This window comes from Camelus ferus, chromosome 3 (genome assembly GCF_009834535.1).
Source record: "Camelus ferus isolate YT-003-E chromosome 3, BCGSAC_Cfer_1.0, whole genome shotgun sequence".
In the NCBI taxonomy this organism is placed as follows: domain Eukaryota; kingdom Metazoa; phylum Chordata; class Mammalia; order Artiodactyla; family Camelidae; genus Camelus; species Camelus ferus.
The window spans coordinates 51,896,980-51,910,278 of record NC_045698.1 but is presented as its reverse complement, the minus strand read 5'-3'; the positions used below and the strand labels follow the sequence as shown (position 1 = coordinate 51,910,278).

General features: G+C 34.1%; 1 protein-coding gene across 1 annotated transcript in view; it reads left to right on the top strand.

Moving 5' to 3' along the window:
* AP3B1 (adaptor related protein complex 3 subunit beta 1) overlaps nt 1-13,299 on the top strand; it is a 220,474-nt gene that overhangs the window by 39,047 nt on the left and 168,128 nt on the right. The window contains exon 3 of the mRNA XM_006186723.2: nt 2,290-2,364. Coding sequence (XP_006186785.1) covers nt 2,290-2,364 — 75 coding nt within the window. The remainder of the gene's footprint in view (nt 1-2,289; nt 2,365-13,299) is intronic.

Here is a 13,299-nt window from a genome sequence, read left to right as displayed (position 1 = left end):
TATACAGTAACAATCATCAATACCAAAAGGAAATTACAAAAACAATCCTATTTATGATAGTGTCAAAAAATATAAAATAGGAATAGACTTACCCAAGGATGCAAAAGACTTGTGCTTTGAAAACTGTAAATGTTGCTGAAATAAATTAAAGAGGACAAAAATAAATGGAAAGACATCCTGTGTTCATTGATTGGAGGACTTAATATTAAGCTGTCAATATTCCCAAAATGATCTATATCCAGTGTAGTTTCTATCAAAATCCCAGTGATTTTTTTGCAAAAATAGAAAAACTTGTCTTAAAATCCATATGGAATCTTACTGGACTCTGAATGGCCAAAACAATCCTGAAAAAAGAAGAAAAAAGTTAGAAGTCTTACACTTTCTGATTTCAAAACTTACTACAAAGCTACAATAATCAAAACAGTGTGGTACCAGCCTAAAGACAGACATATATACACAATAGAAAGCCTTTAAAGAAGACTCTCATATATATGGCCATGATTTTCAACAAGGATGCAAGACCATTCACTGGGGGAAGAATTTCACAGATAAGGGAATAGAATATGAAAAGACTAGCTTGTAGTAGAGTGTTTGAGAGCTGGCATGTAGAAAGATCTTCTGAGAAATTGTTAACTGGGATTATTATTGCTTAAAATGTCACATAGTATTTATAAAACATTTGTTGTAAATTCATAAAACGAATGCCTTTCATCTTTTTTAGGTAGTTTCTTAGATATGATATGTAATTCATAAATAACCCCTTTTCCAAAAAATTATCCTGTAGTTAAAATTTTATTTTGTGGCTACCAAAGTCTGGACTATTAAGAGACATAAAGATATATTCTGAGAATGAAGGAAATGGGAATACAGGTAGACATAAAACTGAAATAAATAGAAATGAAAGATAGCGTGTAGGAAATTATAAATGAAAAATGTGGATTAAAAATTCTAGGGGAAATTAGGATTGGACATCATAGTGGACGGGGTGTTAGGAGTTGGCTCTAACAAGGGAGAGTAATTAGAATTTGATGATACTCTACATAGAAGGGTAGAACTTAGAAAAGTAAAAAGAATTGAGTTAGGGGCAGGATATAAGTACGAGCATAGAGAAGCAAAAGAATGTTCAGGTAGTGAGTAGATCAGCTTACTTTGATAATAGCATTGGCATAGAACAATAATGGTTGATTAACTCAAAGGGACGTAAGTGCATTTAGGTCATTTGAATATTAAATGAAATAGTTTGGAGTCTAGGTAGTCAGGGTCTTTTGAAATCTTTGAGGGGGGCTGACATGCAAAGTAGTGGTTTAAACATATTAAACTGTTGGTGATGTACATTAGAGGGACAGGAGGAAGAGATTGTTGGAAAAGTCCTCTGTGAGGTGATGCTGACTATACTAGGATAATAGGAGGAGAAGGGATTAACATGAGTGTGCTGAGAATTCATAGCAGGACCTGGTTACTGGGTAGATGTGAGAAGAGACCAAGATAATTCCATGGTTTTTGGTATCTGGAAAAATGGATGGAAATAAGAAATTCTAGCACGAATTCCCATTTTATCATGAAAAATGAGTTTAGTTTTAGATATAGCAAGTTTTGGATGAGAGAGAGATCTAAATAATGTTCACTTAGAGAAGTGGAACTAGGGCTTAAAGTTAGGGCTCAAGTTTGGGAAATTGATCCCCATAGAGGTAGGAGTTAAGACATGAAGGTGAATGAAATCTTAGGAGTTTCAGAGGTTGTAGAACAGTGTAGCCTGAACAGATGGTCATCCTTGGAACTTTAGCAGGGAAAGGAGGTGGATCTGGTGAAGGGATCTTTGAAAAATAATCGTCGGAGAAGTAGGGGGATCAATGAAAAGAAAGCCAAGGGAGAAAGAATGACTGTAGTTTGTTTAAAATAAAATTTATTCCCCATCCCCACACGCTTTACAAATGCATTACATCTTTAATGTAAGAACTTGGAAAATAAAGAACAGTACAACTATTTAAAAAGTATTTGCAATCCCATTAACCAGAGAAAACTTTCATGAATATTGTATGTCTTGAATTAGTACGTATTTCTTCCTTAGTGTCTGTGTATTTGTGTATTTATGTTGGTAAACGAGATTGTTTGTTCTTTGCTGCAGATAGTTGGGATAGGTAAGATGACTCAAAAAGATTTAAGCTTGTTAATTCTGTAGTTTGTTTCTATAGCTTATCTTCTAAATACTAATTTATGTAGAATTTGTTTTGTTTTCAAATGGCTAATTTAATGAAAATTCAGCTTTAATGTTCTACTTTTATTCTTCAGATGATTGCAAAAGGGAAAAATGCATCTGAACTGTTCCCTGCTGTTGTGAAGAATGTGGCCAGTAAAAATATTGAGGTACTGTTTTGATTGATACTTTTCATGATTTCTTTTGTTGTGAAAGAATCATATACTTTTCAGTTACTTTGACATACAACATAAGATACTTCAGTATCACTAGATTTTTGATACAATTAAAATGTCCATAATCTTAAATAGGTGAAATAGAATACAAAGTGGATGTAATCTTAGCTTTGGAATTTTTATGGAGAATGTGAAAAGTAAAATTGAGGTTAATTCACCTGGGTGAAGGATGATAACCTGTTGAGTATTTTTAGATGCCAGTTAAAATTCTGCTCCAGGGACTTAATTTTAAGATAGCATATATCCAGTGAAACAGACCTAAATTCCTATAGTATTAGGGCAGGGATTGAACCCAAGTGTTATGACTCCAGATCTAGTGCTCTTTCTGGAGCATTGTAGTTCTCATATACCTTGCCTCAGTGTAGCAGGAGGAAAGCAGAAGGCAGGATATAGTGGGAGCTGTGAATTCCTTGTCCCTGGATAGGCCTGGACGTGGAGATTTAAACAGAGGCATTCAAAGAACTTTGAGGCCAAGGTAATAATGTTAGATCAGATGGACTAATGACTTCTGATAGAGTGCAAAAGAAAAATATGAGCCCGTATAGAAACCATTGAGTAAGATGAGCAGGATGAAGAGTTCAGTGAAGAGAATTAGAGATGGATCTGAGCAAATGGTTTGTATTTCAAAAGAACAGGAGGTTGTAATGAAGAAGGTTGAATGGTCTCATCTTCATGAGTCTCAACTTCATTTCATGTTGGGTAGTGACTGGAGGATATGTTGAGAGTGCTTGTTGTAAGGAAGGTGTGTTTACTCAGGAAGTAGTGAAATCAGTGTGAGAATGAAAATGCCAATACACATGCTTCATATTTGTCCATGCTAGCATCTGTAAGCATCAGGAAACATGCCTAGTCCTCTATATGAGTCTGGTAAGTTTGGGAGAAGCAGCAGTCTTCACTGAAGAATATTTTTAAGGACCTAGTGACATAAGGGCTGGATGTTTTAGGTGGAGGAAAATGGAGTATAAGAAGCAGAAATTAAGGGCATAGGGAAGTTTTTTCAGTTATAATGCAGTATTATTAATATTATTCTTAAAGCTGTGTTACTTGTTTCCTTATTTGGTAGAAGCTTATTCCAACGGGTACAGTGTATATATTTAACTTACTACAGTCTACCACTAGGATTTACAGTATACATTTTAAAGTTATCACAGTCTGCTTTAAGCAACATTCTACCACTTCACATATACTTTGAAAATCTTACATCAGTAAATTTCTGTTTGCCCCTTCCCTAAATATGTAGTTATCATTTTTACTTTAAAGAGCCAATCATCTTTTAAAAAGATTATGAAACCATAATTAACATGTCATAAACTTCTCACTTTTAAAGTGTACAGTTCAGTGATTTGCATTGTGTTCACAGAATTGTGCCACCATCTAATTGCACAACGTTTTGATCACCTCAGCAAGGAACCTGATGTTCATTAGCAGTTACCCCCAGCCCTAGGCAACCATTAGCCTGCGGCCTGTCTCTATGAACTTGCCTGTTTTGGGCATTTCATACAAATTGAGTTATACAGCGTGTGGCTTTTTTGTCTGACTTCTTTCACTTAGCATAATGTTTTCAGGGTTCATCGATGTTGTAGTATGTATCAGTACTTCATTCCTCCTTTCTGCTGAATAATACTCCATTTTATGGATATATGCATTTTGTTTATTCATTCATCAGTTGATGGACATTTGTTTTTTTTTCAACTTTTTGGCTGTTGTGAAAAATGCTGCTGTAAACATTCTGTACAAGTTTTTGTATGCACATATGTGTTCATTTCTTTCAGATATACATCTTGGAGTGATACTGCTAGGTCATAAAATAACATTTAACACGAGGAGCTGCTGAACTGTTTTCTACAGCAGCTGTACCATTTTATAGTTCCATTAGCAATGTATGCGCGTTCTGATTTCTCCACATCTTCACCAACACTTGGTATTTTCCCTTTTTTTAAAAAGCAAAATTGTTGTCTATATTTTAGATTATACATCCTAATGAATGTGAAGTGGTATCTCATTGAAATTTTGATTTGCATTTCCTTAATATAAAATCATTGAGCATCTATTGGCTAGTTGTGTATCTTCTTTGAAAAAATGTCTGTTCAAGATCCTTTTTCCATTCTATAATGGGTTGTCTTTTTACTGTGTATTTGTAAGAGTTTTTTTTATGTTCTGAATACTAAACCTTTGTCTGATGTGTGATTTGCAAATATTTTTCTCCTTTTTGTGGGTTATCTTTTTATTTTCTTGATAGTGCCCTTTGAAGCACAGAAATTTTTAATTTTGATGACAACTGTTTTTCTTTGCTTGTGCTTTAGTTGTCATATCTGAGAAACTGATGCTTTCTTCAAGGTCACGAAGATGTACACTTGTCTTCTTTTCCCAGGAGTTTTCTAGTTTTAGCATTTATATGTAGGAATATGATCCATTTTGAGTTAATTTTCGTGGATGGTGTCTTTATCCAACTACTGCTCTGCTGTCAGTATAGGTTTGTCATTTTTAGAATTTTTTATAAATCAAATCATACAGTATGCAATCTGTTGTGTTTGACTTCTTTTACTTAGGCAACTGAGATTCATCTCTGCTGTTTTATGTATTCATGTTTTGTTTCTTTTTTTGCCATAATATGGATATTTCACAGTTTGTTGATTTACCAGTTGAAATATATTTGGATTGAATAAAATGCTATATATGGGCATATATTTTAATTTTTCTTGGGTAAATACCTACGAATAGATGTGTTGCATTGTCTGGGAAGAATATGCTTCATTTTTAGAAAATAGTGCCATATAGTCTTCCAAAGTGGCTGTGCCACTTGCCTTCCCATCAGCGGTGTGTGGAGTTCAAGTTGTTTACATCCCTTTCAATGCTTGATCTTGTTAGAGTCTAACTTTAGCCATTTTGGTGGATGTGTCACGGAATTTCATTGTGCCTGTAATTGCATTTTCCTAATATTTAGTGATGTTGAGTGTCTTTCCATGATCTTTTTTTATCAGTCAAATATCCTTTCTCTAAAATATCTGTTCAGCTACTCAGCCATTAAAAAGAATGAAGTAATGTCATTTGCAGCAACATGGATGGACCTAGAGATAATCATACTAAGTAAAGCAAGTTGATCAGAGAAAAACAAACATTATATGATATCACTTATATGTGGAATCTAAAACATTGACACAAACGAGCTTATTTACGAAATAGGAAGAGATTCATAGACACAGAAAACGAATTTATAGTTACCAGGGGGGAAAGGAAGGAGGGGGGATAAATTGGGAGTTTGGGATTGGCTGATACAAACTACTATGTACAGAATAGATAGATAAACAACAAGGTCCTACTCTGTAGCACAGGAAACTATATCCAGTGGCTTGTAGTAACCTGTAATGAAAAAGAATACGTACATACATATGTATAACTGAATCTCTATGCTGTACACCAGAAACTAATGCAACATTGTAAATCAAAAAATATAAAGAAAAAATATCTTCAAATCTTTAGCCTACTTTTAATTTTTTGTCTTATTCAAGCATTAAAATTCTTTATATATTCTTTTGTCAGATCAATAGTTATTTACTATTATTTATTTCCTCCTAGTCTGTGGCTTGTCTTTTTGGTTTCTTAATGTCTTTCAAAGAAATAAGATTTTGATAAAGTCTGTTTTATCCATTTTTTTCAGTTATACTTTAGACTCTTTTTGTGAACTGCTTAAGAAGTCTTTGCCTAACCTGATATTACGAAGATTTCTCCTGATCTGTTCTAAGCGTTTAATAGTTTTAGCTATTAAATTTTGATGTGTGATTCATGTCATGGGAGATTCCCAGGACTACCCGCAGGTTTGATGATTCCATGGACTGATTAACTGGATTCAGGTTATTGTCATGTTCATAGCTGTGATTTATCACACTGAAAGATGCACACCAGAAATCAGGTACTAAAAGATGTGCGTGAGGTAGAGTCCAGAGAAAACCAGGTGCAAGCTTCCAAGAAGCTTTCCCAGTGATTTTTCCCCTGACATTGGATTCCTCCAGCATTACCTGTGACAAAACTTGTGAAGTGTTGTCTAGTAAAAGAGCTCACTAGACACTCAGGGCCCAAGTCTTTTATTTGGGACTATTCATGTAGTCATTAACTTCCTAACACATTCCAGAATTCTAGACTCTCAGAAAGTAAGCAGCTGTTCAGCATGATCCATATTGTTTGTATGTAAATCACCCTAATCACTTAGGGGATGGTGGCAGTACCTCTGGTGTTCAAGTTCCCAGACAACCTGTCCTGGCCAGCTTTGTATGTAGGCTTTCTAAGGATAGCAGTCTCTGGCCTACTGTGGTAACTCTACTACAGAAAACATTTCAAATTAGATTTTTCTAAATTGACATACAGTTGAGTTACAGTATAAAATTAGTTTCAGGTGTACAACATAGTGATTTGTTATTTTTATATGTTACATAATGATCTCGATAAGTCTAATTACCATCTGTCACCATACAAAGTTATTACAATATTATTGATTATATTCCCTATGCTGTACATTACATTTTCATGACTTATTTATTTTATAACTGGAATTTTGTACCTCTTAATCTCCTATTTCGTTCATTCCCCTACCCCTTCCCCCTTGGCAACCACCAGTTATATAAGAGAAATCACATGGTATTTATCTTTCTTTGTCTGATTTATTTAGCATACCCTCTAGATCCAAACATGCTGTTGCAGATGTCAGGATTTCAGTATTTTTTTTTATAGCTGAGCAGTGTTCCCTTGCGTATATATACACCACATCTTCTTTATTCATCTATCAGTGGATGCTTAGGTTGCTTCCATACCTTGGCTATTGTAAATAATGCTACAGTGAGTATAAGGGTGCATTTATCTTTCTGAATTAGTGTTTTTGTTCCTTTGGATATTTACCCTGTAGTGAAATTGCTGGATTGTATGTATGGTAGTTCTATTTAAAATTTCTTAAGAAACCTTCATTCTGTTTTTCATAGTGGCTGTACCAATTTACAATCCCAGCAACAGAGCACAAGGATTCTCTTTTTTCACATCCTCACCAACACTTGTCACTTGTCTTTTTGATAATAGCCATTCTGCTAGATATGAGGTGACGTGGTTTTGATATGCATTTCCCTGATGACTAGTGATGTTGAGCATCTTTTCATGTGTTTGTTGGCCATCTGTGGTCTTTGGGAAAACGTCTATTTAGGTCCTCTACCCATTTTTTTTATCCAGGTTTATATATTTTGATGTTTTGATGTTGTATGAGTTCTTTGCATATTTTGTATATTAACTATCAGATAAATCATTTGCAGATCTTCTCCCATCCAGTAGGTGGCCTTTTCATATTGTTGATAGTTTCCTTTGCTGGTGCAAAAGGTTTTTAGTTTGATATAGTCGCATTTGTTTATTTTTGCTCATTTCCCTTACCTGAGGAGACATATCCAAAAAATATTGCTAAGACCCATTTCAAAGAGCAGTACCTATGTTTTCTTCTAGTTTTATGGTTTCAGGTCTTACAGTTGAAAAAGTCTTTAATCCATTTTGAGTTTATGTTTGTATGTGGTGTGGGAAAGTAGCTCAGTTTAATTCTTTTACGTGTAGCTGTCCGGTTTCTGAACACTATTAAAGAGACTACCTTTCCCCCATCATTTATTCTTGCCCCCTTTGTTGTAGAGTAATTGATCACATTGACTATGGATTTATTTCTGGGCTTTCTGATGTGTTCCATTGATCTAGGTGTCTGTTTTTGTGCCAGTACCATGCAGTTTTTTTGAAGACTGTGGCTTTGTAGCATATTTTGAAATCAGATACTGTGATACTTTAAATTCCATTCTTTCTCAAGATTGTTTTGGCTGTTTGGGTCAATTAGATCTTGTGTATGGTGTGAGGTAAGATTTGAGATTCATTTTTTTCCCCCAGATATTCAGTTGTTCTGTTACCATTTATTAAGAAGACTATCTTTTTCCAATTGGACTACTGTGTCACTTCTGTGAAAATTTTTTCTTCTTTTTTTTAAAATTGAAGTTTAGTTGATTTACAATGTTGTGTTAGTTCCTGGTGTACAGCATAGTGATTCAGTCATACACACACACACACACACACACACACATTCTTTTTCATTATAGTTTATTACAAGATATTGAATGTAGTTCCCTGTGCTATACTGTAGGACCTTGTTGTTATCTGTTTTATATATAGTAGTTTGTATCTGCTAATCCCAAATTCCTAATTTATCCTTAGCACCTCCTCATTTCCCCTTTGGTAACCATAAATTTGTTTCTATGTCGGAATCTGTTTCTATTTTGTAAATAAGTTCATTTGTCTCATTTTTTTAGATTCCACATGTAAGTGATATCATGTGATACTTTCTCTGTCTTACTTAATTTAAGCTAGGTCCATCCATATTGCTACAAATTGCATTGTTTCATTCTTTTTATGGGTGAGTAGTATTCCATTGTGTGTGTGTGTGTGTGTGTGTGTGTGTGTTTGTACACCACAACTTTATCCAATCATGTCTCAATGGACATTTAGTTTCATTCCATGTCTTGGCTACTGTAAATAGTGCTGCCATGAACAATGGGGTACATGTATCTTTTTGAATTGGAGTTTTCTCCAGATCTATGCCCAAGGGTGGAATTGCTAGTTCATATGGTAACTCTATTTCTAGTTTTTTAAGGAGCCTCCATAGTATTTTCCATAGTGGCTGCACCAAATTACATTGCCACCAGCAGTGTAGGAGGGTTCCCTTTTCTCCATACCCTCTCCAGCATTTATCATTTGTGAACTTTTTAATGATAGCCATTCTGACTGATGTGAGATAATAACCTCATTGTAGTTTTTATTTGCATTTCTCTGATAATCAGTGATGAGCATTTTTTCATGTGCCTATTGGTCATCTGTATGTCTTCATTGGAGAAATGTCTGTTTAGGTCTTCCACCCATTTTTGGATTAGGTTGGTTTTGTTTTTTGCTTTTTGTTTTATTACTGAGTTGTATGGGCTGTTTGTATATTCTGGAAGTTAAGCCCTTGTCAGTCGCATTGTTTGCAAATATTTTCTCCCAGTCTGTAGATTGTCTTTTCATCTTGTTTATGGTTTTCTTTGATGTGTGAAAGGTTGTGAGTTTATTTAGGTCCTGTTTGTTTTTGGTTTTATTTCTATTACCTTGGTAGGCTGACCCAGGAAAACATTGCCATGATTTATGTCAGAATATTTTGCCTGTGTTCTCTTCTCGGAGATTTATGGTGTCCAATCTTATGTTTAAGTCTTTAAGCCATTCTAAGTTTATTTTTATGTTTGGTGTGAGGAAGTGTTCTAACTTCATTGATTTACATGCGTCCGTCCAGCTTTCCCAGCACCACTTGCCGAAGAGACTGTCTTTTCTCCATTGTATATTCTTGCTTCTTCTGTTGAAGTTTAGTTGACTGTAGATGTGTGAGTTTATTTCTGGGTTTTCTATTCTGTTCTATTGATCTGAATGTGTATCATTATGCCTGTACTACACTGTCTTGTTCAGTATAGCCTTCTAGTAAGCCTCAAAGCACTCTAGTCTTGTTCTGTTTTCAACATTATTTTGACTAATCTGGGTCCTTTGTCTTTCTGTATAAGTGTTAAAATCCGCATGCCAGTTTCTTCAAAAGCCTGTTAGGTTTGATTTTGTTTTATAGATCAATTAGGAGAGAATTGCCATCCTCACCGTATTAAGTCTTCTGGTCCTTGAATATGATCCTTTGTAATTTCCCTTTGTAGTGTTTTATAGGTTTTGGTGTGCTTGCTTTGCACAAATTGTTAAATTTAGTTTTGAGTAGTTTGGAATGCTATTTTAAATGGAGTTTCTTTTTAATTTTATTGCCCAAGTGGTCACTGCTAGTGTATATAGCATTGATTTTTGTGCATTGATCTTGTGTCCTTGCTAAACATTTAATAGTTCTTATAGCTATTTTATTGATTTCTTTGGCTTTGCTACATAAATGATCATATCATGTCCAAACATAATTTTACTTGTTTTCTATTCTGTGTGTCTTTTTCTTGTCATAGTACACCATGTACAGTCTGTATTACAGTGTTGAATGAAAGCAATGAGAGTAGTTATCCTTGCCTTGTTCCTGATACAGAAAACACTGCCTTTTACCATTGAATTTGATATTAGCTATAGGTTTTTTTTTCGAATGCCTATAATCGTATTGAGGAAGTTCTTTCTATCCCTGGTTTGCTGAAAGTTTTTATAATAAGTAAATGTTGAATTTTGTCAAATCCTTTCTTTGTAACTATTGAAATTATAGGATTTTTCTCTGTTCTCTTCATATGATAAATGACTGGGACTGATTTTCAGTTGTTAAACCTTTCTGTTCCTGGGATAAATTCCTCATGGCCATGATATATTAATCTTTTAATATATTGTTAGAACTGATTTTCTAACTTTTGTTAGGAGTTTTGCATTTATATCTTATTGAAGGCTTTTTTTTTTCTTATGATGTCTTTGGTTTTGATATCAGGGTAACTAGTTAATACTGGATTTTTAAAATGAGTGGGAGAGTATTTTTCCTTTATTTTCTGAAAGAATATGTGGAAAATTTGTATTATTACATCCTGTTTGATATTGTCTCATCATTACTGTGATGATATCTGGGCTTGCAGTTTCTTTTATGCAAAATTTTTAATTATGGATTCAAGTTGTTGGTATTGCCTGTGTGGCAGGTAAACTCAGCAGGCTTGGGTTGTGCAAACCCTGACCGTTCCCAGGAAAGGTCTGTTTTCATTACTGTTTTCCTGGTTGGCTCTGGTGAACTGAGCTCTTGGAATGTTCTGTCTGGTAAGAGTGATTTGTGTACCTGAGGCTTTGGGCCATGCTGTATCAGTTTATCCAAATAAAATGTGTATACTGAAAATGTGTTTCTGGTAAACACCTGCTTTCCTTCTCATGGTCTGGAGTTTCAGTTACTAAACTCATACACACTGATGAAGATATGTAGGCATACAGTGCCTGCATGACAGATCCCTAGTAAAAACCCTGAACTGTCTGCCTTAAGCAAGATTCCGTGGTTGGCACCCCTTCATACATGTTGGTACACGTTGTTGCCGAAGGAAGTAAACAGGCCTTATGTGACTACACTGGCATGTGGATTCTTGGAAGCTTATGCCTGGCTTCCTCTGGACTTCACCCCACGTTCCTTTTCCTTTTGCTGATTTTAATATATATGCTTTTGCTGTAATGAACTGTAACCATGAGTATAACAACTTTCTGAGTGCTGTGAGTCCTTCTAGGAGGTCATTAAACCTGAAGAGAGTCTTGGTGGATCCCTAACACGAGGCTGTTTAGAGTCTTCATCTTACTGGATCTGTGTTGGTTTTTCTTTTCTTTTAAGAAATGTGTCCATTTCATTTAGGTTGTCAGTTTATTGGCATAAAGTTGTTAATTATATTTCCTTAGTATCCTTTTAATGTTTGTAGCTTCTATAGTGATGTTTCCTCTTTCATTCATGAAATTGGTAACTTTTGTCTTATCTTTTTTTCTTAATCAGTTTATCTAGAGGCTTATCAATTTTATTGATCTTTTTTAAAAAACCCAACTTTTAATTTTATCAGTTTTCTCTATTTCCCATATCATGGATCTCTTTTTGGTGTGATTATTGACTTTTGTATTTATCTGTTATATTTCCTCCTTGTACTTAATTTTGGGTGGTGGTGGTTTTCTGTTATTTTGAGTTTGGAACTCAGATCAAATATTTTTGTAAATGTAATGCTTTAATACTGTGTATTTTCCTCTAAGCATTGCATCAGTTGATTTCCTAAATTTGTATTTGATTTTTTTTTCATTGTTACTCAGTTAAAAATATTTTCTTGTTAACTATATGATTTATTTTTTGACTTAACGTGTCTTTCGAAGTATGTTGTTTAATTTCCAGATGTTGGGGGAGCATTATGTTGTTACTGCTTTGTAATATAATTCCATTTTAGTTATAAAACATCATTCTCTTAAAATTTATGAGGACTTGTTTCTAGCTAATTTTTAAGTTTATTTTGGTATGCATACCATGTGAAGTTGGAGAAGATGTATGTTCCACTATTATTGTATATAATGTTCTGTAAGTATTTAAGTAAATGTGGTTGTTAATATGGTTTAGATTTTTAAAATGTCTTTACTGACCTCTTGTCTAGTCGTTGTATCATCTGCTGAGAGAGGGATTTTGAATCTCCCAATCATGATTCTGAAATTGTTAATTTTCCCCTTTAATTTAGTCATTTTTTGCTTATATTTTGTAGCACTCCTATTAGGCATAACTCTTTTCAGGTGTTCCTGATGAATTGACCCTTTTATCCTAAAGTAAATCCTTATTTTTCTCTGGTAATAATTTTTATCTTAATGTTTATTTGATTTCTTATTATTAATATTGGCATTCCAGCCTTCTCATCTTTGTAGGGTATTTCCTTTTTTCATTCATTTACTCCTAGCCTGTGTCTTTATATCTTTGTGCATTTCTTGTTGACAGCATCTAGTTCCATCCTTTTCCCACTCATTCTGTCAATCTCTGCCTTTTAATTGGAATGTTTATTCTGTTAACATTTGTTGTTTTTAATAGATATGGTTGGATTTGAATGTACTATTATACTATTTCTTTTTTTTTTTTTTTTTTTTTGGTCTCCCTTTTTTTGTTCCTCTCTTCTTTTTCCTCTTTTTTATAGAGGAAATCTCATTTAAATTTTTCCTGTATTTATTTTTAACCTGTGCTTCTTTACATTTCTTTCTTTCTTTCCTTTTTCTCCCTCCCTCCCTCTCTCTCTTCCTTTCTTCCTTCCTATATACATTCTTAACTTTTCACAGTCCAGTTATATTTGATATTGTACTTCTTCATATAAAATATATAAATCAACAATATACATTCTTACCCTT